Below are 24,785 nucleotides of genomic sequence, written 5' to 3'. Positions count from 1 at the left end.
TTTGCCTAAAAGAGCAAGATATTTTTGCACTCTTATAGGGATTTTCTAGAGAGAGAAAATTGATGACCTATCCTCAGGATAGATCACCAATATCTCATCAGTGGGGGTCCGACTCTCGGTACTCCTGCTGATAAGCTGCTTTGAAGGGGTTGCGGTGCGAACGAGTACTGCTTCCCCTTCATTGCTCACTGTCAACCGGCGACACACTTGTAGCGGCCCTTCACAGTATTACAGCCTTTTCCCATTATGGTTGAAGGCTGTATTACTGTGAACCGCCGGTACGAGTGCGTCGCCGTTTGACTGTAAAGGGAATGAAGGGGAAGCAGCACTCGCACGTGCGCCGCAACCCCTTCAAAACAGCTGATCGGCGGGGGTAATGAGTGTTGGACTCCCACCGATCAGATATTGATCCTGAGATAAATTTTCTATCTCCGGAAAACCTCTTTAACCCCTTCACGACCAGCCCACATAGATTAACGGGCTGCAGTGCTGGTCCTTTGTCCTGCAGCCTGTTAATCTACTATTATTTATTAGGGTTGTCATAATTTAGTTGTGATTTAATTAATTACATATATACCTATAATGTGGTATAGATATACGCACACGTAATACACATATATATATATATATATATATATATGCACAAACATTCATATAAATTATTAATTTTATTAATTCTACATATCAAATAATTGATTGTTAGGGTCGTTCATAAAGTTATTAGTCGTTCAAAAATTGATTCGTTGTAAAGATTCAATTGATTATATATGTATACGTAATATATACATATACACACACATTTAGATAAAATAATTTATTCCTATATTTTACAGTTCTATTAATTCTAGATACTAATTGATTAATTGTTAGGGTCGTTTATAAATTAATTAATTTATTTTATTAAAACTTACAAAAAATAACTAAAAAAAAAATACGTAAAAAAATGTCACGCAAGTTATATACCACTGAAGAGGCATTTGGTCTCTTGGATTCTGATAGTGAATGGGGTCACTTTTGGGGGGTTTCCGCTGTTGTGGTCCCTCCAGGGCGTTGCAAATGCGACATGGCACAGAAAACCATTATAGCAAAATTTGAGCTCCAAAAGCCAAATGGCGCTCCTTCCCTTCTGAGGGCTGTAATGTGTTCAAATATAAGTTTATGACCACCAGGATAAATTTCTTTACAAATGTTGGGGTGCTTTTTTTCCTTTATTCCTTGCAAAAATTAAAATGTCTATGTTTCTTCAGAAGAAATGTAGATTTTCATTTTCACAGACTAATTCCAATAAATTCAGCAAAAAACCTGTGCGGTTAAAATGCTCACTATACAACTAGATAAATTCCTTGAGGGGTGTAGTTTCCAAAATGGGGTCACTTTTTGGGGGTTTCCATTGTTTAGGCACCACAAGACCTCTTCAAACCAGACATGGAGCCTAAAATATATTGTAATAAAGAGGAGGCTTCAAAATCCACTAGGTGCTCCTTTGCTTCGGAGGCCAGTATTTCAGTCCTGTAGCCCACTAGGGCCACATGTGGGATATTTCTAAATACTGCAGAATCTGGGAAATAAATATTGAGTTGCGTTTCTGATGTAAAACCTTCTGTGTTACAGACATTTTTCTATTACAAATGAATTTCTGCAAGAAAAATTACACCTCTACTTTGCTTTAATTCCTGTGAAACGCCTAAAGGGTTAAGAAACTTTCTGAATGCCGTTTTGAATACAAAGAGGGGTGAAGTTTTTAAAATGGGGTGATTTACGGGGAGTTTCTAATATATAAGGCCCTCAAAGCCACTTCAGAAATGAACTGGTCCATGAAAAAATAGGTTTTGGAAATTTCTTGAAAATGTGAGAAATCGTTGCTAAAGTTCTAAGCCTTGTAACATCCTAGAAAAATAAAAGGACGTTCAAAAAAACTATGCAAACATAAAGTAGACATATGGGGGATGTTAACTAGTAACTATTGTGTGTGGTATTAATATCTGTTTTGCAAGCAGATACATTCAAATTTCGAAAAATGCAATTTTTTGCAAATTTTCTCTAAGTTTTTGTGTTTTTCACAAATAAATACTGAATTTATCGACCAAATTTCTTCACAGACGTAAAGTACAATATGTGACGAGAAAACAATCTCAGAATCGCTTGGATAGGTAAAATCATTCCAAAGCTATTAAACTAACACGTCAGATTTGAAAAAAATCGCCTGCGTCCACAAGGCCAAAACAGGCTGTGTCCTGAAGGGGTTAATACTACTGACATCTTCAAGCTAAGAGATATTACCAATAGCCCCTCAAAATATTCCCACAAATATTTGTCTATACGTATATATACACAGTCGTGTCACATTATGACCATCTCCTACTTTCGACGTCGGCAACGCGTAGCCCATGAAGGAAGTGATGTGTCGCTGGCTGGCTTGGTGGGTATATAAGGTGTGCGATAGGCTGTCTGAACACATATCACTCGTTGTTGCCATGGGCAAAAGGGGCGATCAGAGTTGCAAAAAGGGATGATTATTGGCTTTCGGGCCAAGGGTGGCAGTGTTTCTCAAGCAGCAGTTTGTGAACGGTGCGCGTGCTGCTGTGGTGAAAGTGTATCGTGAGTGGACAAATAGCACCATTGCGAATAACCGACGTGGAAACTGCAGAGCACCATGTGCCATGATGTAAGAGGTGAATGTCGGCTACGAAGGTGCGCCAGGGCCAAATGACACGCTACAGTGGAGCAGCTCACCGTGAAAATCAACTAGGGGGCTACCAGACATGTGTCCAAAACAACAGTTCAGCGAACCCTACTGCGTATGGGGCTCCGAAGCAGACGGTTGTTCACTGCTCCTGTGATAACAAAGGTGCATTGAAAAAAAAAGGCTTCAATTTGCACGGCAGTATCGGAATTGAACCACTGATGATTGGCAAAGGGTTGCGTTATGGTCTGGGGAATTTTTTTCTTGCCATTCTCTGGGCCAACTCACCCGTGTGAAAGGCACTCTGAACCGATTTGGGTATGAAGCCATCGTTGCAGATCACGTCCACCCATACATGCTGTTTGTCTTCCCTGGGGCAGATGGAATCTTCCAGCAAGACAACGCGACATGTCACACGTCCAAAAAATGTCCGACAGTGGTTGGAAGAGCACGACCGAGACTTCCAAGTACTTCCCCGGCCCCCTAAGTCGCCGGACTAGAACCCAATTGAACATCTGTTTGACCAACTCGATCGTCTTATTCGCTCTATGGATCCTCCTCCACGCACCCTCCAGTAAATGTGGGATGCTCTGCAGTCAGCATGGCTCCAGATACATGAGACAACCTACCAGCATCTTATTGAGTCACTCCCAGCCCGTCTAGCTGCTGTCCGTGCTGCACACGGCGGTTACTCTAGATATTAGCTGGTGGTCATAATAATGTGACTCCACTGTGTAAAATACAACAGTGTCCCTAAGGATGAATTCAGAAGTGCTGTGGATTTTCAGTGTGGATTATGCAGGGACAAGTCGCAGCAATTTAAACTTCATCCACATGTAGCAGAAAATAAATCAGCAAGGAATTGAAGGCATGTTGTGGATTTTAAAGCATTTCAATGCTCTCATGGATTTTAACCTCAAATGAAAGTCGTAATGCATAGGGTGAAATCCACACCAAAATCCACAGGTAACACTTGCGGATTTAGTTGCAGATTCTTTGCGGCTTTTGCAGTGTATAATGCATACAGACTCAATAATAAAAATAAAAATATGTATAGGTACCTAGCAACACCTCCACGCATTTTACATGATTCCCTCTCACTGCATACAGTAATGGCGTCCCCCCATTCTGCAAGAGAAAAACAATCCACAGGTAATTTATATGTATAACGATACATTTCTGCTTTTTCACAAGGCAGATGATTAACCCATCACAGTATAAAATGTCTCACTTATAATGAAGGGAAGACTAACAACCCAGCTGCCAACTGACTGCCCAATGCTTTGTTCTTTCACAGGAATGATAAAGAGCTTTATTTCACACTGGAATTACAGCTATATAGAAGAAGCTGAGCTGTCAGTGTTCTCATCTCTAAATGATCGTTGTGCAAAAAGTACAGGATGCAATAGTTTTCATGTCTCATAGTTACATAATTAATAAGGTTGAAAAAACACCGGTCCATCAAGTTCAACCTCTAATCCTACCGTGTGGTGATCATACAAATTATCGAGATCTATTACGGTGTTCATCTCTGGTTATGAAACACTTATCTTAATACATAAAATACACAATTTATATAACAATAAAAGTAAGGCGGTGAAGAAGACACATCAGGACTCCATTGTAGAGGAAATGACTCAAAACGATATAAATTTAAAGCGTGGCTACCATCCACACAGACCAGGTCCTACATCAAGGTGAGCTATCTTTAAATACGACTTTTCCTTCCAAACACTACTAAGTGATACTTCATTATTTGCATTATATATTTACTGCAGGCGAGGAAACCGGTTTCTTTCTGTCCATACATATATACTTCTTTTTGCATTATTTTCCTTACATTTTTTCCTTGTATGCTAGGCTTGCAGTAATTATATATAGGTTCTTCTAGTAGCCATCTATTGCATTCGATTCCTAGATACCAACTGCATCATGTTAAGTGCCTAATTCAACATTTAGTGGAAGGTGTGTTTTGGTTCACAAGTTGCTCCATACTTTTTAAATATTTTTACCGTCGTGTATTTTATTTATATTCAATAAAGCGTATTTTTTATATTGATATCTTGTGTATTTTGGTTTGTATGACTCCAATTGGGTCGAGTGACAGTTTAGCATATACATATGGAGTTGGAACCACGTTTCAATTTTTTGGACTGTATTTAAGTGTATTCATAAATTTAAAGCGTAACTTTTTAGGTGACTTTTCAGAATAAGGTTTCATATGTGTGTACATGAGGAATAACACGGTTTTTGGCCATTACAGGATTTGTATTTTTTCAGCAGTTATCCCCTCTGTAGGCTCTAATTCTGTTTTCTCTGAACTACACACTGCACGCATAGATCGAGATAGAAGAACAGGAATCTCCTGTTCTATCACATATATAAAAGTTGCAGCAGCATGGAGGAGATTATACAGAGGTAATGAGAAGTGTAGCTGAGAATCCAGCATGTGGGTGAGATATAACACTTACCAGGAAGCTGCTGCATGTCTGTGTGCCTCTTTCTCCCTCTGCTCCTCCCTCCACTCTCTATAGACTTGTTTAAGCAGTATGTCTCTGTTTCTCTCTCCCTGCTCCCCCTCCCCTCTACATAGACTTCTATGGGCAGGCTGTGAAGAGCCAGAATCCCACTTCTTGCAGTTCATCTCCTCTGCTCTGTAACTAGGCACGGATTTAGCTTGACAACAGGAGGTGGACAGCAGACTACAGTAAATCAGACACCTAGCGGTAGTAACTTCACACAAAATTTGCATGAATAAAACAACTACATTTGAACAGTAAGTAAATTACAAAGTTGTTATATATTAGGTATATTATTAGATTAGCAATTTCAAAGTTGTTTGAAAAGTAAGTGTCCATTTAAAGATGAAAAAGTGTGATATTTTCACACACACATTATATATATATATATATATATATATATATATATATATATATATATATATATATATTCATACATACACACATACTAGTCCTTCTCAATGAATCAGAGTATATTCAAAAAGTTAATTTATTTCAGTAATTCAATTCAAAAAGTGAAACTCATATTATATAGATTCATTACACACAGAGGGATCTATTTCCAGCATTTTTTTTCTTTTAATGTTGATGATTATGGCTAACAGTTAATGAAAACCCAAAATTTAGTGTCTAAGAAAATTAGAATATTAAATAAGCCCAATTTAAAAAATTATCTTTAATACGGAAATGTTGGCCTACTGAAAAGTATGTACAGTATATGCATGCAATACTTGGTCGGGGCTCCTTTTGCATGAATTACTGCATCAATGCGGCGTGGCATGGAGGCGATCAGCCTGTGGCACTGCTGAGGTGTTATGGAAGCCCAGGTTGATTTGATAGCAGCCTTCAGCTCGTCTGCATTGTTGGGTCTGGTGTCTCATCTTCCTCTTGACAATACCCCATAGATTGTCTATGAGGTTTAGGTCAGGTGAGTTTACTGGCCAATCAAGAGCAATGATACTGTGGTTATTAAACCAGGTATTGGTACTTTTGGCAGTGTGGGCAGGTGCCAAGTCTTGCTGGAAAATGAAATCCGCATCTCCATAAAGCTGGTCAGCAGGTAGACGGCTGCGTTGACTCCGGACTTGATATCACAGTGGACCAACACAAGCAGATGACATGGCTCCCAAACCATCACTGACTGTGGAAACCTCACACTGGACCGCAAGCAACTTGGATTGATGCCTCTCCACTCTTCCTCCAGACTCTGGGACCTTGATTTCCAAATTAAATGCAAAATTGACTTTCATCTGAAAACAGGACTTTGGACCACTGAGTAGCAGACCAGTCCTTTTAAAGGCTTAGGAAACCTTTGCAGGTGTTTTGTGTTGATTAGCTAATTAGAGTGTGACACCGTGAGTCTACAATCTTCAACTTTTACCCAATATTCTAATTTTCTGAGATACAAAATTTTGGGTTTTCATTAACTGTTAGCCATAATCATCAACATTAAAAGTAAAAAAAAAATGCTGGAAATAGATCACTCTGTGTGTAATGAATCTATATAATATATGAGTTTCACTTTTTGAAATGAATTACTGAAATATATAAACTTTTTGATGATATTCTAATTCATTGAGAAGGACTAGTATATAGAAGGCCCCTTAACGTTTGTTGAAGTGTAAAAAGCAAATATTACTCCTAAAAGGGGTTGTCTAGTTTAAAAAAAATGAATTTCAAATATGCCATTAGGGCATTCTGAGTTAAAAGCTATGTAGAACTTTACCAAAAAAAAAAAGTGTATTAGTGTGTTTTGTGTAACTTTGCAAATACTTTTTATTAAAATTATTTTTACTTTTTTAGATAGAGCTGCTCTGCATTCTGTATACAGAGCAGCTGTATCTAGCGCTATTTACTCAATCCGTCAGTCCCGTGGACCCGACGGGTTCAGAGTCGGCGGGCCCTGCATGTCTCTAACACGCAGACTCCATCCGTTAGCTATCACATCTAAGTTCATAACTTAGATGTGATAGTTTACAGGTGGATCTTGTGTGTCAGAGACACGATGTACCTGCTGTCAATGAAGGCGTCAGGTCTGCAGAACTGACGGATTCAGGTCATAGCGAAAGATACAGCTGCTCTGTATACAGAATGCAGAGCAGCTCTATCTAAAAAAGTAAAAATAATTTTTTATAAAAGCTATTTACAAAGTTACACAAAACACACGGATACACCATCGTAATAAATAAAAAAATCTTGCTTTTCAAAGGTTTACATAGTCTTTAATAGAGGAGTCCCTCGCTCGTTTGGGCCCTCAGTCAACCAGTCACAGCAGAGAGCAGCTACAAAGTTCGCCTCTATCTCTGGAGGACCCAGCACGTCTGTGCATTACACAGACTATTGATTTTAGTGGGAACCATGTAATGCTTTATAACCCCTTAGATTACAGCTCATTGCTGGGAATACCCTAAGCGGAAATCCTGCTTTTTTTGTGGGACCCTTCCTATAAAAGAATTTGTAAAATGCAGATAACCCCATTAAGCCCGAAGCCCTCCTTTTGGCTTTGAGGGCCGGAAAAATCTTTTTGTTTTTGCCTCCACACATTAAAGCAGATTTACTAAGCTGTGAGTTTCAGACAGTGTAAACTTAGACCAGGCAGTCACAGTGGTGCACACTGTATGATAAATTTGGTGCATCTAGCTAGACTCGCTAAACACTTCTACTCTTTGATTTGGCTTATTTTATGGCAGAATTTTCTGCCAGATCTTTGGTGCATTTTAAACGACGCCCCTTTCCCAACTAAGCCCCTCCCAATTCTGAGTGTGTGTGTGTGTTTTATTTATATGTGTCGAGAGGTGCAAAACATCAATTCTAAAATTTAATGAATCAAAGCGCAAACAACACTCTAAATTGTGGCACATTTTTTACACATTCTAGGCGGAGGCACATTAGTAAATCTGCCCCATTCTATCTAGCTATTTAAGGTCTTGTTTTTTGTAGTGTGTCTTTAGGCATCATTTTGTGGTACAAGTCAGTGTTTAATTTACATGTTTTTTTTATAATGGCAGAATGCATAAAAAAGCAACGCCATTCGCTGAGGACATTAACCCTTTCCCGCTGCAGCCATTTTTTGTATATTCACTTTTGTTTTTTCCTCCCCACCTTCCAAAAGCCATAACCTATTTATTTTTCCATCAATATTTCCGTACGAGGGCTTGTTTTTGCGGGACAAGTTGTAGATTATCACGCCACTATTTATTGTACCATATAATTTACTAGAAAACTGGAAAAATTTGATGATAAAAAAAGAATCATTTTGTGTCACCATATTCTAAGACCCATAACTTTTTTATTTTTACGTAGATTGAGTGGCTTGTTTTTTGGGGGGCGAGCTGTAGTGGGAAACTGGGGGAAAAAAATATTTGTGGGGTGGAATAGGAAAAAAATAGCGATTCCTAAATATTTTGGGGGGGTTTTGTTTTTATGGCGTTCACCGTGCAGCAAAAACGGCATGTTAAATTTATTCCGCGGGTCAATACGATTACAGCGATACCAAATTTCTATGTTTTTTTTTTATGTTTTACTATTTTTACAATGACAAGACTAATTGTTAAAAATAAAATTTTAGCTTAGTCGCCATATTCTGAGACATAAGTTTTTTATTTCTCCGTTGATTGAGCGATATGAGAGCCTAATTTTTGCGGGGCGAGCTGTAGTTTCTATTGGTACAATTTTTGGATACATGAGACTTTTTGGTCACTTTTTATGGGAGATGAAGTGACCAAAAAGCTGGGATTCTGTCGGTTTTAATTTTGAATGGCGTTCAACATGCGGACTAAATAATGATACATTATAATAGTTCTGACTTTTACGGACGCGTAGATAACAGTTATGTTAATTTTTTATTTTTTTTACATTGTGCTTGAGGGAAAATAGAAAAGGTTTTTTTAAAAAAAAAGACAAAATGTTTTTTTTAATTTATTGAAAAAAAAAACTTCATGTTACTGTTTTTTTACTTTTTTTTCCCCCTTGTCCCCATAGGGGACTTGAACCATCGATCGTTGGCTCATTTGATCCATATACTGCCATACTAAATATATTGCAGTATATTGTGATACTGACACTCTCCTCATGTTCACAGGAGTACGGGATCCCGCTCGTTATCCTGAAGTTTCAGTTGTAACACGCAGCTGACACGCTCGTTCTATGGAGCTCCATATTCCATAGACCGCTCCATATTCCCCCACCCGACGTGCGCCGTGTATATATGGCGGATGTCAGGAGGGGGTTAAATGCCACAACAGTTATTGTCGAACAATACATTGCCTTACCCAGTCATAAATATTAATATCCACTTTCTTACTCAGGAGCAAAGTCACAATATCGGAATATCCTCCAGTGCTTGCCAGAGACAAGGCACTTTCCCGCTCTTTGGCCAGGATGTGAGGGTCTGCTCCCTGTAGACAGATATTAATGTTACACCAATATTCTTATTGTACAGTAATTATATTGAAATTTCAGAGCTGGCATTACAGTGTAGGTTTTCCTCATAGAATTTGCTTTTCAATTTTTTGTGTGAACATATAGTACATCTGTGACTTGGCAGCACCCGGTCACCTAATTCTTTTCTATGATCAAAAATTCTGGGAAAAAAAACAGTTTTAAAGAGGCTCTGTCACCAGATTCTCAAATCCCTATCTCCTATTGCATGTGATCGGCGCTGCAATGTAGAGAACAGTAACGTTTTTTTTTTTTTTTAAAACGTTCATTTTTGGCCAAGTTATGAGCTATTTTATATATATGCAAATGAAATTTGAAATGGACAACTGGGCGTTTTTTTTTTCGTTATGTCCAACTGGGCGTGTATTGTGTTTTTAACTGGGCGTGTTTATGTGTATGACGCTGACCAATCCGTGACCAGTCAGCGTCATACACTCCTCTACATTCATTTACACAGCACATAGTGTTCTTACTAGAACGATGTGCAGCCAGATACACAAGTGTCCTGATAATGAATACACATGACCTCCAGCCTGGACGTCATGTGTATTCAGAATCCTGACACCTCTGAATCTTTTCTGTGAGATTTCCAGCAAGCCACGCATAATCTCGCGAGATTACGGAGGTAAACGAGATTTCGTTTCCCTTGCTGGAAATCTCACAGAAAAGATTAAGAAGTGTCAGGATTCTGAGTACACATGACGTCCAGGCTGGATGGTCATGTGTATTCATTATCAGGACACTGCAGTAACGTTAATCTCTGTTTATGTGGCTGCACATCGCTGCTGTGTAAATCAATGGAGATGAGTGTATGATGCTGACTGGTCATTGATTGGTCAGCATCATACATGCGAACAGGCCCTTAGAACCTATGTATTAAAACTGTCTCAGAGAAAATGTGATCTTGTTGCTCATATTAACTACAGTCCACTTCTTTTATTTTTGCGGTTTAGCAGAGAAAAGTAAAGCTCACTTCTGATTGGTTTGTGTAGTCAACGAGACCAGTGTATTTTATTGACGGTTTTGATACATGAGGCCCATAGTCCTCGTCTTTGTCATAGTGACATGTCAGAAGTTATGATTGGTGGAGGTCTGGGTTCGGAGACCCCCACCGATCGTTAAAACGAAGGGGCAGATAGAAGAGCTGAAGTGATCCCATCAATGCTGAATTGGCACTCGGCGCTATTGACACTTCATTTTTAGCGATCAGTGGGTGGCTCAGCACCCGGACCCCCACCGATCAAGTCTTCTGACGTGTCAATATGACATCTCAAAAGTTTTATGAGACGACTGTTATTCTTTAAAACCAGAATATGTCCGTGTGACAGCCGTTAAAACAACGGCCGTCACACAGAAGCATGTATTTCAATTGGGCCGTTCACACGGCCATTGTTTTAACGGACCGTGTGAAGGGTCCATTGAAGAGTATAACATTTCCTATTTGCTTCCGTTTTTACGGATCCCTTGATAGACTCAAGTTTATGGGGATCCGTGAAAACGGGACCCGCACAGGTGCAACTCGGACATGTGAATCTGGCCTAAGTCTGTATCTGCAAAGTGTCTTCCTAGAAAATGAGCAATATAAATGTCTTGTATTTACCAGTTCCAGAAGGTAACGGACAGTCTCGATCTCACCAAAAGCAGCTGCCCACATTAAAGGAGTAAAGCCTCGCTCGTCTGGTCGGTTTAAAAATGTATCATCTGGATGGAATGAAATAAATCAGGATTGGAGTTTGTCCATACGGACTGCACAAACAGTCACCAATGAGTTTACAGGACATACCTTTTTGCAGATATTCTTTTAGCTGAGTCAGCTCTCCCTGAGCTGCAAGCTGCTGTACAGAAAGGGCTAGGGTGAGGCAAGAGACACGCAATGATCTTTCTGTTCACTAGAAATATGCACTGTAAATATTACATGAAATTTAAAGGAGACAAAGACTGTCCAAACAAAGGGAAACCGCTTAGGCTGCATGCACACGTTGCGTATTTTGCTGCGGAAAATATGCACCAAAACCGCAGCAATATGCAGGCAATTTGCAGGTGAAAGCCAAACCTAATCTTGCGTTTTTCGGTGCGGTTTTTACGTTTTGATTAGTTTTTCGGCGTGTTTTCATGCTGCGGATTTTGGTGCGATTTTCCACAGCACTAGGCAGCGAGCGGAAACACGAGATAAATTGACATGCTGCAGATTTTAAAATACGCACCGCAGGTCAATTTCCGTCCCAAAAAATATTGCAGCGTGTACATGAGATTTCTCACCGACTATGCTGGTACTGTATCACGCTGCGGATTTTCCGCACGCAAATCTGCGCTGCAAAACCACACGTAATATGCATCGTGTGCATTGAGCCTCAAAGGGGTTTTCCAGGACTATAATATTGATGGCCTACCCATTCTGATCAGTGGGAGTCTGACTCCTGGCACAACAGCTTACTGAAGGGGCCGCCACTCTCACTGTGCCTGGTACTGTAACTCCGTCCCATTCAAGTGAATGGGACTGAGCTGCACTACCAGTTACAGATACTACAAAATGTATGGTGTTGTGACTGGTAAACAATGAAGAGGATGTGGAAGGCACTGAAGCGCCACAGCTCCTTCAGTCAACTGATGGTGCCTGAAGTCAGGCCCCCACTGATGTGACAAAGAATAGGTCATCATTATTAAGGTCTCGGAGAAACCCTACAAGGTAATAAAACTTACCAATGACACTGCATGAGGACTGCAGTTGTAAGTCACTCATGTTTGTTAGCCTTGGTTATATCAATTTCCCAATCCTGCAGTTATCAATTGCAGCAAGAAAAGAAAAAATGTAGAAATAAAAAAGCTAAATTCTGCATAAATTCAACCTAAAATTTATCAGATCTTGATCTCAAAGTCATACAAATAGAACCAATACAAGGGTTCACATCTACCACTGTAGATTTTCAAGAAAAATTCTATATTTTAAAGGGTAACTAAACTTTCAAAAAACTTCTGACGTCATAGTGACATCAGAAGTTTTGATCAGTGGGAATCTGAGCACTGAGACCCCACCGATCTCTAAGACTAAGCAGCAGAAGCACCGGGGTGAGCGCTGAGCCGCTTACTTTCTTATCGGCTTTTCTCAAAAAGCTGAGCAAGTGGTGTACGGGCTTTAAAGAGGCTCTGTCACCAGATTTTGCAACCCCTATCTGCTATTGCAGCAGATCGGCGCTGCAATGTAGATTACAGTAACGTTTTTATTTTTAAAAAACGAGCATTTTTGGCCAAGTTATGACCATTTTTGTAGTTATGCAAATGAGGCTTGCAAAAGTCCAAGTGGGTGTGTTTAAAAGTAAAAGTCCAAGTGGGCGTGTATTATGTGCGTACATCGGGGCGTTTTTAATACTTTTACTAGCTGGGCGCTCTGAAGAGAAGTAACATCCTCTTCTCTTCAGAACGCCCAGCTTCTGACAGTGCAGACCTGTGACGTCACTCACAGGTCCTGCATCGTGACGGCCACATCGGCACCAGAGGCTACAGTTGATTCTGCAGCAGCATCAGCGTTTGAAGGTAAGTCGATCTTACCTGCAAACGCTGATGCTGCTGCAGAATCAACTGTAGCCTCTGCTGCCGATGTGGCCATCACGATGCAGGACCTGTGAGTGACGTCACAGATCTGCACTGTCAGAAGCTGGGCGTTCTGAAGAGAAGAGGATGTTACTTCTCTTCACAGCGCCCAGCTAGTAAAAGTATTAAAAACGCCCCGATGTACGCACCTAATACACGCCCACTTGGACTTTTACTTTTAAACACACCCACTTGGACTTTTGCAAGCCTCATTTGCATAACTACAAAAATGGTCATAACTTGGCCAAAAATGCTCGTTTTTTAAAAATAAAAACGTTACTGTAATCTACATTGCAGCGCCTATCTGCTGCAATAGCAGATAGGGGTTGCAAAATCTGGTGACAGAGCCTCTTTAAGTTACCCTTTAATAATTGTGACTTGCTTAGGAATGTTTTCTACCTTATATTATTTTAAATATCAATCCTAAAAGTTTATAACCAGCAATGTCCAAGCCAAGAAGCAGCAGTTGTTTCTATGTCTATATTCTTCTGCCGTTTCGCTGACATATGAAATCTGACTACAAAATGATAACAAGCTACAGAACTGTATAAGAAGTATAAACTGTAGGACAAATGAGCATTGGATTTGCAACTTACAGTCCAGAGTTGCCGGTAATACAGATACCATGTTTCCTCGTTGTCTGTTGGTTAGGGTTGTGGAATATTTCAGTGGGCCAACTGTGTAAGGAGAAAACAGTACTCAGATCATCTAAAAAAAAAAAGCTACATGAGTAGTATGAGCGTGGATCTCAAAACAAGATGTGGTCTTGAGAGATTTATAGTGTGGCAATGTTACATTTGGGATCACAGGTTCTTTTCTCTCTTTTCATACATCCTAAAATTTGCCTTTGCAGCTGCTGCTTGACATTGAGTACTGCTGCTCAACTTACTTGTAACCAGTATGTCCAGGTCCTTTTCTTGTTCTGCTATACCTAGTTTTATTCTATTACTTTACATTTATCTACAATAAATTTCACAATCAACCTGAGTATCCTACAAAGTTTTGTGCCATCAGCAAAAACAGACGTCTCTATTCTATTAAGTGCTCTTGCACACGACCAAGATCAGGCCGTGAAAAACGGTCCGAGTGTCAACTGGATTTCCCAGCCCGACCACGGTACAGGACTCCTGGCATCATAGACATTTATGATGTTAGGAGTCCCTGCCTTCCCGCGGAACTGCTGTTCCGTGCTGAACAAAATTATACAGTACGGAGCAGCAGTTCCGTGGGGAGTCAGAGACTCCTAACATCATAAATATCTATGATGCCAGGAGTCCCGATCACCTGTACCGCGGTCGGGCCAGGAAATCCGTCCGACACACGGACCGTTTTTCACAGCCCGAACTCAGCCATGTGCAAGAGGTGTAACAAGGTCATTCATGAAAAAATAAATAAAAAATGTAACCCAATATAGAACCTTGTGATACTCCACTGCTGACTTTAGCCCCCGTTGAGTATGTACTATTTGAGTTGTTTTAAGTATCTTTTATTAGAAATAGGCTGTAAATAGTAGTAATAGGCCAGGATCATACACACAGTTTTGACGCAGTTTTTTGAGCCATTGCCAGAAGTGGAGACAAAAACTGCACCAAAAACTGCATGAAAAGTTTGTGTGTGATCCTGGTCTTAGAAAAAGGGTCTGTTGGACAAGCATCATACTATTTTGTTTTATAAATAAAGCTGACCCTTTTTTTTTTCTTATCCTGGGCAACCCCTTTAACAATAATTTGCTTTTGGACATAGCTTTGTTACACTTCAGTACTTTAAATAGCTCAATGCCACTTATTATATTTGTATATGGCTATCGGGTGAAAAAAGGTTTATGACTACTGTTCCAAGATTGCAAACAAACTAATTGTAACTAGTAATACAATTTTATGTTCACGTTACCATTCAACTGGGTGACGTCTTCCTCCGTATCTGAGCCAGTCTGGGTTTCAGGGTAAATATTTAAGATGACTATGCTCCCATCATCAATAAGACAGGCTGAGGTATCTTCCATATGGTCTGCCATTGCTGGGAGAAAAAAAAAGAGATTTCCCATTTTTAATATACATTACACTTTATATGCTTTGGAAGAGATTTATCAGACCTGCTGCAAAGGAAGTGTTAAGCAGTTGCTAGTAGCAACTGTGATGGATGGTCAAATTGCTTATGTTCTCTGTATTAAACTACACTATGTATTATCAAGCAGGATGCCGGATTATGAAGATATGTATTCTCCATCTTGTAATGATCTCTTTCTGGTTCTGTTTGAATCACAAGGGAATAAGTTATTACTTTGCGTTCTTTTTCGTGGCCTTCAATACTGGTAGATAGGAGTCTGGCAGAATGCCTAGACCTGAAATAATCATCATATTTGTAATTAATTCTCTTCATCTCAGTATTTCACACACATATGAAATCACCACATAGACTTATGAAAACCTCCTACATTTCTATTGTTTGTAGGCCAGGATTTGCAGGTGTTAGAAAGATCACGTGACCTCAGTGGGAAGGTACTCTATGACGTATTTTCAGTCTACGTGTAAAATGTTATGATTGGTTGTTCCATGAGAGGTAACACCCTGGTTAGAGGGTACGCCCTGAGGGTATATTAACCTATGTATCTTAATAATAAATGAGAATATTGATTGAGACAACAGATTTGTAATGGCAGGAAGGAGGTGAAGGGAAAGTGAGCCCTAATCTACCCACCGCCCTGTCCCTGCCTACTTGCAACGACCCGCCCTAGGCGACGGGGTACAACTGGGCGGCGGTCCCTACGCTGTCTAAGTGCACGGGAGAACAAACAGGGAACACGCAAGGGAAGGGGCAGTAGCCCACGGAACGCCGCGAGGAAACGGAGCGGTGAATGAATAGTCAGGACCAGGATGAAGTGGAGTATACCAACGTGAGCACGGAGAAGGAAGCAAGCCAGGGGCAAAGCGAAGCAGGTTAAGCGGAACTGCAGCAAGGCAGAAGCACGGCAGAAGCAGGCTGGAGCAGGCTGGAGCAAGCAGCAGTGGGGCCAGGAATCCAGAAGAATTACAAGCACTGAGGAAGAGAACACGGCAGGTAATAAAGGACAGGGGGCGGAGCTAACTCCGACTGACCAGGCCGCGATAGGCTCTCCCACTCCTGAGCCTGCCACCCTGGTTGGTGGGAGACGGTGTCAGTCTAACAGGTCTGGCCTCAGGTGTGGATTGATTAATCCCAGGAGTATACCTAGACGTAGTACCTGCCAGATCCCTAACAAGATTGCTATTGTCTTTATTGATCTCCCGATGCACTGCTGATACTTCAATTACCATATTTGAATACCACCTGACAAAGCAGAGGGAGCCCATTAGAGCACCCATCCCAAAAGGTGCTACCTGGAAGGGGTTTCTTCGACACAACCAATCAGATTTCTTCTTTCATTTTCAACAGGCCTTCTAAAAAATGAGATCTTAACTCTGACTGGTCGATGTGAGCAAATGCTTCACTTTTCCTTATCTTTACACAAAAATCTATTAAAAATTATTTTTTATATTATCTGATTTCATTTATCTCTTTTAATATCAATGTTACTCTGTCAGGATTTATTTTAGGCCTCGTGGGTTTTTACGGTTTCATAAAATACAACTAAATAAAGATGAAACACGACCAGGCTGCAGTGACATGAATATACCCACAATGTCACGTTGGCCGGGAAGCCAGTATGGTATTTTGATGGTAAGTACATTACAAACTTTTTTTTCCTACTTTTTGCAGTTTGGCATGGAAAAACCAAGCATGGAAAAAAGTCGTTTATTAAAGTTTTCAATAAGGGACCAATGATAAGGCATTACAGGGATCAGGTGCAAGGATTGGAATATATATATATATATATATATATATATATATATATATATATATATATATACATATACATGCGGAGACCAGAAATCTAGAGCCCAGTGCCATCAAACCCCGAGGTTAACAAAACAATTCTCATGTGGCTGATAACAGGGAACAATGGATTGCAGAAAAGCTATTTAATGTCCCATTGATAATAAGCTTGCAGTTGAAGTTCAGTGAGAATTGCATTATCAGTAAAACCCCAACAATAATTGCACAAGTTCTTCCACCCACCCGTATAATGGAATGGTCAGCATCCGTCTTATCCAGGTTCTTAAAGGCGCAGCTCCCTCCTGCTGTGCGGCATTGCAAGCGTTAAACAGGCCAGGTACCTCGCAGACAAGCCGCACACACTTCCTGGTGTTTAGATGTGAGGCGCTTTCTCATTGGATAGCTCCACGCAGCTACTGATTGGTCGACATTTCAGTCTGTCCTGTGATTCGCCAGAGGGTAGTCAGATGTCCGCTGCTGTATTGTGGTTTATGGAGTAGTCGTCCTGATGAACTGCTGGGATTAGTAGTGCTACGTAACTAGTGGATTACAGTGTGTGCGTGATATATATCCGCGAGGGTTTTATGTGTTGCTGTTGTTTACAGGCGGAACCTTTGTTTTTTGTTGCACCCGGACGGCTACTGGTCACGGACCGGTCCTGTGAAGTAGGAGTAGCCGTCATAAGGTCTGCCTGTGTGTAAGCAGTGCGGTGACTATGGAGGAGCAGGAGATGCAGATAAAGGTGAAGAAAGGTAATGAGCCTGAGACTTCTAGGAGGAAGTCCATGTCCCCACAACGTAGACGTTCCCCGTGATCTCACTGCCCCGTTAAAACGCACATCAAACTATGACTGTTCAGACACCAATCTTCTGTCTGTGGTTTGAAAAGTTCTTCGTGACACTCCTTTGTGAGGGGTGCACTGATCAAAAATGCCTACTGTAGAAGTCACAACATCATGCCGCGGTATAAAACTGTGAACATAAATGATACTTTTATAACGTTTATCGTCGAGGATCTCCGTTCGTACTGGGCAAGTATCGATAAAATGGCATATAAATGAGCGATTGGCCGTGAGTGCGTTGCATTACTTCTTACGCTGACTTTGTGCTACATTTCTTCTTCTCCTCCATTCACATCCACAGTGAATAATAAATTCCGCTGCCTCCTCCTTAGAATCTGTATTCAGTTTATCTGAACTCTAGAGATTCATGTGGCCTAACAGCTGAGCTCTGAATGTGTAACTTACCTGAGCGCCTCCAGTGCTTACAGCACGCCGATCACGGGCGATTACAGCACACCGATCACGGGCGATTACAGCACGGCGATTACAGCACGCCGATCACGGGCGATTACAGCACGCCGATCGGCGCTCGTTTGCGCCATTTTCATTGAGCAATGATCGCAATGCATGGGGACAAATGATTGTTAATACAATCGTTCGTCCCCATACATTTGCGTTTTGTCGGCCGCACAACCCCTGACTAGTGACTATTTTTTAATGCGGTCAGCCAATGTACGAGTGTTTTCTTGTTCATTAGTCGTTCAATGCCCTGTTTACATAGGGCAATGTTCGAAACCCGGTGTCGTGATCGAAGACTGGGGAAACCATCAGCAGTCAGCCCTGTGGACCTAGAAAGGACCCCAGGGCTGTCTGTTCAGTTTATTGCTGTTAGGGTACAATATGTGCTGCCCGAACAGAAGCCTGTGTCATAGTGACACAGCGTAATGTATTCGCATACAGGAGTATCCCTTCATGGGATTAAAAAAAAACAATGTAACAATAAAAATATTTAAAAAAAACTCATTATTTAGCATAAAATATATTTTATTGCCCGTACATTAAATAAAAAAACCCAGACATATTCGGTATCTACGTGATCTTAATAACCCAAAGAATTAATATAACCAGGTTTTTTTTTTGGCGTGAAATGGATAAAAAACAAACGAAAAAATGCAGAAAATCGCTCTTTTCTATATTCACGCCGCTAAATAACTTACACAGTACATTTTTTGTACCCCCAAACTGCGCGGGATAGCCACATCAATGAAAAAATAAATGGCTGCTGAAAGGCAAAGAGGCAAAAACAAAAAATTAGCAGGTCATTAAGGCCTGGTCATTAAAAGGTTAAACTAGATCTGTCCTATCCATAATAGATCCTTTTAAACAGAAGGCATGATGCTAGTGTGAACAGAGTACTTGCAAAGATATGTAACAATTGATATTTGATGTAACCTATTCCACAGTTTTTTTTTATCTTCGGACATTGTGTGATGTTTTTGAATTGGTTCTGTATAATCTAGTTCTGCAGATTTGCAGACCCAGGTTTAGGGTAAGGGTATGTTCCCACACACAGGATACACTGCAGATTTTCTGCAGCAGAATCTCTAGAAAAATGCTGGTAAATCTGTCACAGAAATCCGCACCAAATAATGTGTTTTTCCTGCTAATATTGCTGCTAAAATGCTGCGGTTTTACCTGCGGATTTAGGCTGGGTTCACACGACCTATTCTCAGACGTAAACGAGGCGTATTATGCCTCGTTTTACGCCTGAAAATAGGGCTACAATACGTCGGCAAACATCTGCCCATTCATTTGAATGGGTTTGCCGACGTCCTGTGCCGACGACCTGTAATTTACGCGTCGTCGTTTGACAGCTGTCAAACGACGACGCATAAAAATACAGCCTCGTCAAAGAAGTGCAGGACACGTCTTTGCTACGTAATTTGAGCCGTTCTTCATTGAACTCAATGAAGAGCAGCTCAAGATATACGAGCGTCACAGACGCCTCGTATATTACGAGGAGCAGCTTTTACGGCTGAAACGACGCAGCTGTTTTCTTATGAAAACAGGCTGTCATTTCAGCCGTAAATGACAGCTAGCGTGTGAACATACCCTCAGTGTTAAACATTGGTAAGGATTTGTCCCCACGTAATGGAATTGCTGCGTTTTTTCAGTCCGGAATTGTGGACGGAAAATACACAACAGAATACAGTAGCAGCAAAGTGGGTAAGATTTAACAAATCTCATCCACACGCTGTGTAAAATTTTTGACCAGAAATTGACCTGCAGTGCGTATTTTTCGTGCCGCAGCATGTAAATTCCTGCTGCGGAAACTAGACTGAATTGCTGCGTTTTTCAGAGGAGATGTCACCATCTCTCAGAATTGAAAAAAATGCATGAAGTGGTGCGTTTTTCCACAGCGGACTTGCTGCAGAAATTTTCTGCAGCAATTTCCATTATGTGTGGACAAGCCTTACGCTCCGTAAACGCTGTAAAAACCACAACAACATAAATCTGTTGCAGAATTTCTGCTCCCCATTGAAGTCTATGGGCCAAACACACAACATCTACGCACAGAACACGCAGCATAAATTGACATTCTGCGAACATGAAAAACGCACCAGAGAACACTTTCCGCAAACTTTGGCCTGGTTTTTTTTTTTTTTTCCGCATCATTGCCATAAGATTTTCTAAATCTCATTCACTTTGCTGATACTTTTAAAGAGACTCTGTCACCAGATTATAAGTGCCCTATCTCCTACATAATCTGATTGGCGCTGTAATGTAGATAACAGCAGTGGTTTCTATTTTGAAAAACGATAATTTTTTAGCAAGTTATGAGCAATTTTAGATTTAGGCTAATGAGTTTCTTAATAGACAACTGGGCGTGTTTTACTAGTGACCAACTGGGCGTTGTACAGAGAAGTGTCTGACGCTGACCAATCAGTGACCAATCCGTGTCATACACTTCTCATTGTTCCAGCCCATTGTTACAGTGTGATTGTGCAGTGAAAGAAGCTGGGCTGGACCAATAAGAAGTGTATGACACTGATTGGTCACTGATTGGTCAGCGTAGGCACTCCTCTGTACAACGCCCACTTGGTCAAAAGTAAAAACACGCCCAGTTGTCTATTAAGAAACGAATTAGCATAAATCTAAAATTGCTCATAACTTGCTCAAAAATGATCGTTTTTCAAAATAAAAAACACTGCTGTTATCTACATTACAGCGCCGATCAGACTATGTAGGAGACAGGGCACTTATAATGTGGTGAAAGAGTCTCTTTGAATGCTGTGGAAATTCCGCAGCGTTTACGCTACGTGGGAACCCGGCCTAAAAATCATCCTTGATGGAATTATTTTTACATGAGACCCGAAGCGTCTTTGTTTTCTTCTAGTAACGGACAAGTTTACCGAGAGCATGTATGTCCTCGCCAATGAGCCTTCTGTGGCTCTATATAGACTTCAAGAACATGTCCGCAGGTCTCTTCCAGAACTGGCTCAACACAAGGTGGGTAAGCATAACACAAGCGCCTACTCTACTATGTAACCGTGTCTGTGTGTCTGCCTGTGCATTAGTTAGAAAATAAAAGCTCAATTCCAGTTCAGGTCTAAAAACTAATATTCAAGCAACTATCCCAAATCCATGCAGATCTTTTTTTGTGGAGCATGTGCATTCGTTTTTGTTAAACTCAATTCACATGCTTTATACTTCACTTAAAGGGAAGGTGTCATGAATTTTTTTATTATATTGCTTTTAATAGGATATTAACATAAATTTTATTTATTTGTGTTCTCATGTTCTACTTTTTACATTGTTCTTACTTTTACTTCTCTATGGGGGCTGCCATTTTATTTTTCATCTCTGTATGTGTCGATTAACGACACATACAGAGATGGAATATGGCACATACAACCCCATAGAGAATGCGAACGGGAGCCGTTCCATTCACTAGAGCGTACACCGTCTGTGTGGGAACGGCACATGCGCCGCTCCCACACAGTCCAAAACAAAGCTCGTTCGCAGAGCGAAATCCGGCGCCATTTTCATGTGGACCGGAAGCCGCTGCCGGACAGTCAGATGACGACTTCCAGCCGCGGCTTCCGGCCATATGTTCAGGCGCAAGGAATAGGAGCGTAGACCAGCGGAGGCGGCGGCAGCAGGTAATTTATGTTCGTGTATGTGATGTGTGTGTATGTTAGTGTTATACTGTCTGCTGAGCCCTGTATCTAATCCTCCTACACTGTGCAGTCGCTCAGAAAATAGCAGCACACAGTGTAGGAGGTTTGAAGATTCAACCCCCTCCGTATCCTGGCACTAGCCAGAAGAAGGGAGGGGGGATTGTATGAGGACACTAGAGAGAGTGTGTCTACCCCAAATTGCAGCATAAATCAATGAGGTTGCTTTACCACATTGACCATGCTGCAATTTTGGGAACTGCTCCATCTAGTGCCCAGTACATGGAAATGTTATAAATTAGAATCTAATTTATAACATTTCCTGACTTGTGAAAAAATTAAAACAATGTGTAATCACTCAAATACTAATTGTTTAACTAAAAAAAAAAATTCTAGCGACATTCCCTTTAAGTTGTGGACTTTCGGTGCAGATTCCACACAGAAAATCTGCAACTCATCGCAGGTAATGTGCTGTGTGGGCACGCAGCTTAATAAGTATGGAGGGAGGTCACATGCCGTATACTGCGCCTGTATTTTTCTTTTATTTTTTTCTGGTAAGCTATAAATAAAACCACTTTATTCTTAATGTTGTAGGCAGATATGCAGAATTGGGAAGAACAAAGTCAAGGATCTGTATATACTGTGGAGTATGCATGCAGGTATGTTTTTCAGACTTTACATTCTGTGAAGCAGCCCCAAGAGGGTAGATATTCTCTAGATTGCCACACATTGGGGGGAGATTTATCAAAATAAGGGTTCTTTATCACCAACCATAACAACGAGTGCCAGTCAACGAGACAGCTCATTGATCGCTAGCTATGATCAGTAATGAATGGGGACGCGCGATCGTTACTACATACATTTCTATCATGTCGGCAGCGCGTCTCCCTGTTTACACAGTGCTACTGACAACGATAATATTTATTTCTGCATAAACTATACAATCAGCCGATGACCACGCGTTTGCACTTTCATTGGCTGATCGTTGCCCTGTTTACAGAGGGCAATAATCGTGAACGAGCGATCATATGAGCGCATGCTTGCCCGATCATTGGCTTGTGTAAACGGGTTTTAAGTTTAAGTGGAGAACTTGCTCATTTCATCTTGATGATTGTTGTCTATTAGCCCTTTCGCTGTTGCAACCGTTTCCACACTTTAGACAAAGGCAAAACCTGAATTCTATTTAGCATTTGATAGCTAAACATTTTTTTGCTTTAATACGATACCAAGATCTAATCTGTAGCCCTCAAATTATCAATGCAGCGAGCGTTTAATGTAATGCATATTCATACATACTTTGCAGTGAAAGGGTTACATTTTTTTTACTGGAAATCATGGCCACTAGGTGCACCCAGGCTCTCTGCAAAACATCTTGGCAAATCGGCTTATGTTAATTCCCCTAGAGCTTCTAGAAAGGCCCACTTGTCTGTATGTTATTCCTTCTGGTGACAGATGGACTTTAATCTATATATTTTGTGAATGTGTTTCATGTTTACCTCCTCCCGCAGCGCCGTTAAAAGTATGACGTTCAGCAGTGTGCACTTCAAGAGCATTGACGGCCTCCTGAAACAAGCTATCAATCTAAAGCATCAGCTGAATACGGTCCAGAGCCGCCGGTAGCGGCATGTAGGTACTGCCCGAGTGTCTCTGCTACTGCCTTACTTCACCCAATCAAAGGATTCCTGTGCTTTTCTCTACACGCGTGTTCCGGACTTGTCCATTATGGTTCCAAAGCAGGATGACGCGTTGCATGCTTGTGCGAAGACTTGTAAAGCGCCTGTGTATGGCTCCCGTTGCTTCAATTTATGTTGTATATATAGGATGTTTTTTTGTTTTTTTATCAGTACATTTTATTACTGGACGTGGCGAAAAAGTTCAATAACATGACAAACTGTTAAGTTACAGATACTATAGGCATCTTAAGAATTCTCATCAGGCCTTTCATATTTGATGGTAGTGGTAGAAGCAGAAAGCTTTACCATTACCGCATCTACAAAAAAAATAAGTTTTAACACTCTGTTTTCAAGTAATGCTCCTTCTTTGGGAAACCTCTGCCACATATTCCCCATTGATGTTTATGCCGGGTTCACACGGGGCAGTAGCTGGTGATTTTATTTTTATTATACAGCCAAAGCTAGGAGTGGATCTTTACAGGAGGAAAAGGAAAGACTGTGTTTTTTTTATTTTTATATCTACACTTTATTTTGGCTAAAGAAGACGCCTCAAAAGCTCATTATGGGAACCTGGTCTGACTGGTTCCAAAAATTCACATGGCTGTGTGCTACATTATATGCGCAGGTTTTTGTCCTGATCACTGCTGTAGAACTTTTGCAAGACCCCTCTATGATCCAGAACGGAGAGCTACTATGTAACAATGGCTAGTTGTCCAGCCTGTCCAGGCATTCAATTGTCAGCAATTTATTTGAATGGTCGGTATCTAATTCTACGTTTCTCTTCTTATTGCCAGGGTTTAAGTAAGCTGGACTAGCCGACTTTTATTTAAAATGGTGTTGTCTTCATGGGATAACCCCTTTAACATTTAGGCTGGGTTCACACGAGCACATTAACGTCCGTAATGGACAGACGTATTTCTGCCGGAAGTCCCGGACCGAACACAGTGCAGGGAGCCGGGCTCCTAGCATCATAGTTATGTACGATGCTAGGAGTCCCTGCCTCTCCGTGGAACTACTGTCCCGTAGTGAAAACATGATTACAGTACGGGACAGTTGTCCTGCAGCGAGGCA

The 24,785-nt window shown here is 40.9% G+C and overlaps 2 protein-coding genes across 8 annotated transcripts in view; one reads left to right on the top strand and one right to left on the bottom strand.

The window, feature by feature from the left end:
* Nucleotides 1–17,464, bottom strand: part of RFXANK (regulatory factor X associated ankyrin containing protein) — a 29,768-nt gene extending 12,304 nt beyond the window's left edge. For 2 of the 5 annotated variants that reach the window (XM_075825479.1, XM_075825480.1), the window contains exons 1-7: nt 17,326–17,464; nt 15,121–15,246; nt 13,827–13,907; nt 11,426–11,491; nt 11,243–11,343; nt 9,474–9,599; nt 3,745–3,811 (exon numbers count right to left, since the gene is read on the bottom strand). In XM_075825479.1, coding sequence (XP_075681594.1) covers nt 3,745–3,811; nt 9,474–9,599; nt 11,243–11,343; nt 11,426–11,491; nt 13,827–13,907; nt 15,121–15,244 — 565 coding nt within the window. In that variant the 5' untranslated portion in view covers nt 15,245–15,246; nt 17,326–17,464. The remainder of the gene's footprint in view (nt 1–3,744; nt 3,812–9,473; nt 9,600–11,242; nt 11,344–11,425; nt 11,492–13,826; nt 13,908–15,120; nt 15,247–17,325) is intronic. The other 3 variants (XM_075825483.1, XM_075825481.1, XM_075825482.1) reach the window with 3 other exon arrangements.
* A 66-nt stretch (nt 17,465–17,530) lies between these two features.
* On the top strand, nt 17,531–23,864 carry BORCS8 (BLOC-1 related complex subunit 8). 3 transcript variants are annotated; one of them, XM_075825488.1, is made up of 4 exons: nt 17,531–17,638; nt 21,261–21,377; nt 22,636–22,700; nt 23,550–23,864. In XM_075825488.1, the coding sequence occupies exons 2-4, from the start codon at nt 21,288–21,290 to the stop codon at nt 23,659–23,661; spliced, it is 267 nt and encodes an 88-aa protein (XP_075681603.1). In that variant the 5' UTR covers nt 17,531–17,638; nt 21,261–21,287; the 3' UTR covers nt 23,662–23,864. The 3 variants fall into 3 exon arrangements, with proteins under 3 accessions (XP_075681603.1, XP_075681601.1, XP_075681602.1); XM_075825486.1 differs by having other exon boundaries at nt 17,531–17,834; nt 21,261–21,373; XM_075825487.1 differs by having other exon boundaries at nt 17,539–17,638; nt 21,261–21,373.
* Nucleotides 23,865–24,785: the final 921 nt, after the last annotated feature.

Source organism: Rhinoderma darwinii, chromosome 1 (assembly GCF_050947455.1).
Source record: "Rhinoderma darwinii isolate aRhiDar2 chromosome 1, aRhiDar2.hap1, whole genome shotgun sequence".
NCBI lineage: Eukaryota > Metazoa > Chordata > Amphibia > Anura > Rhinodermatidae > Rhinoderma > Rhinoderma darwinii.
The sequence above is the reverse complement of the archived record's forward strand: the minus strand, read 5'-3'. Positions and strand labels throughout refer to the sequence as shown.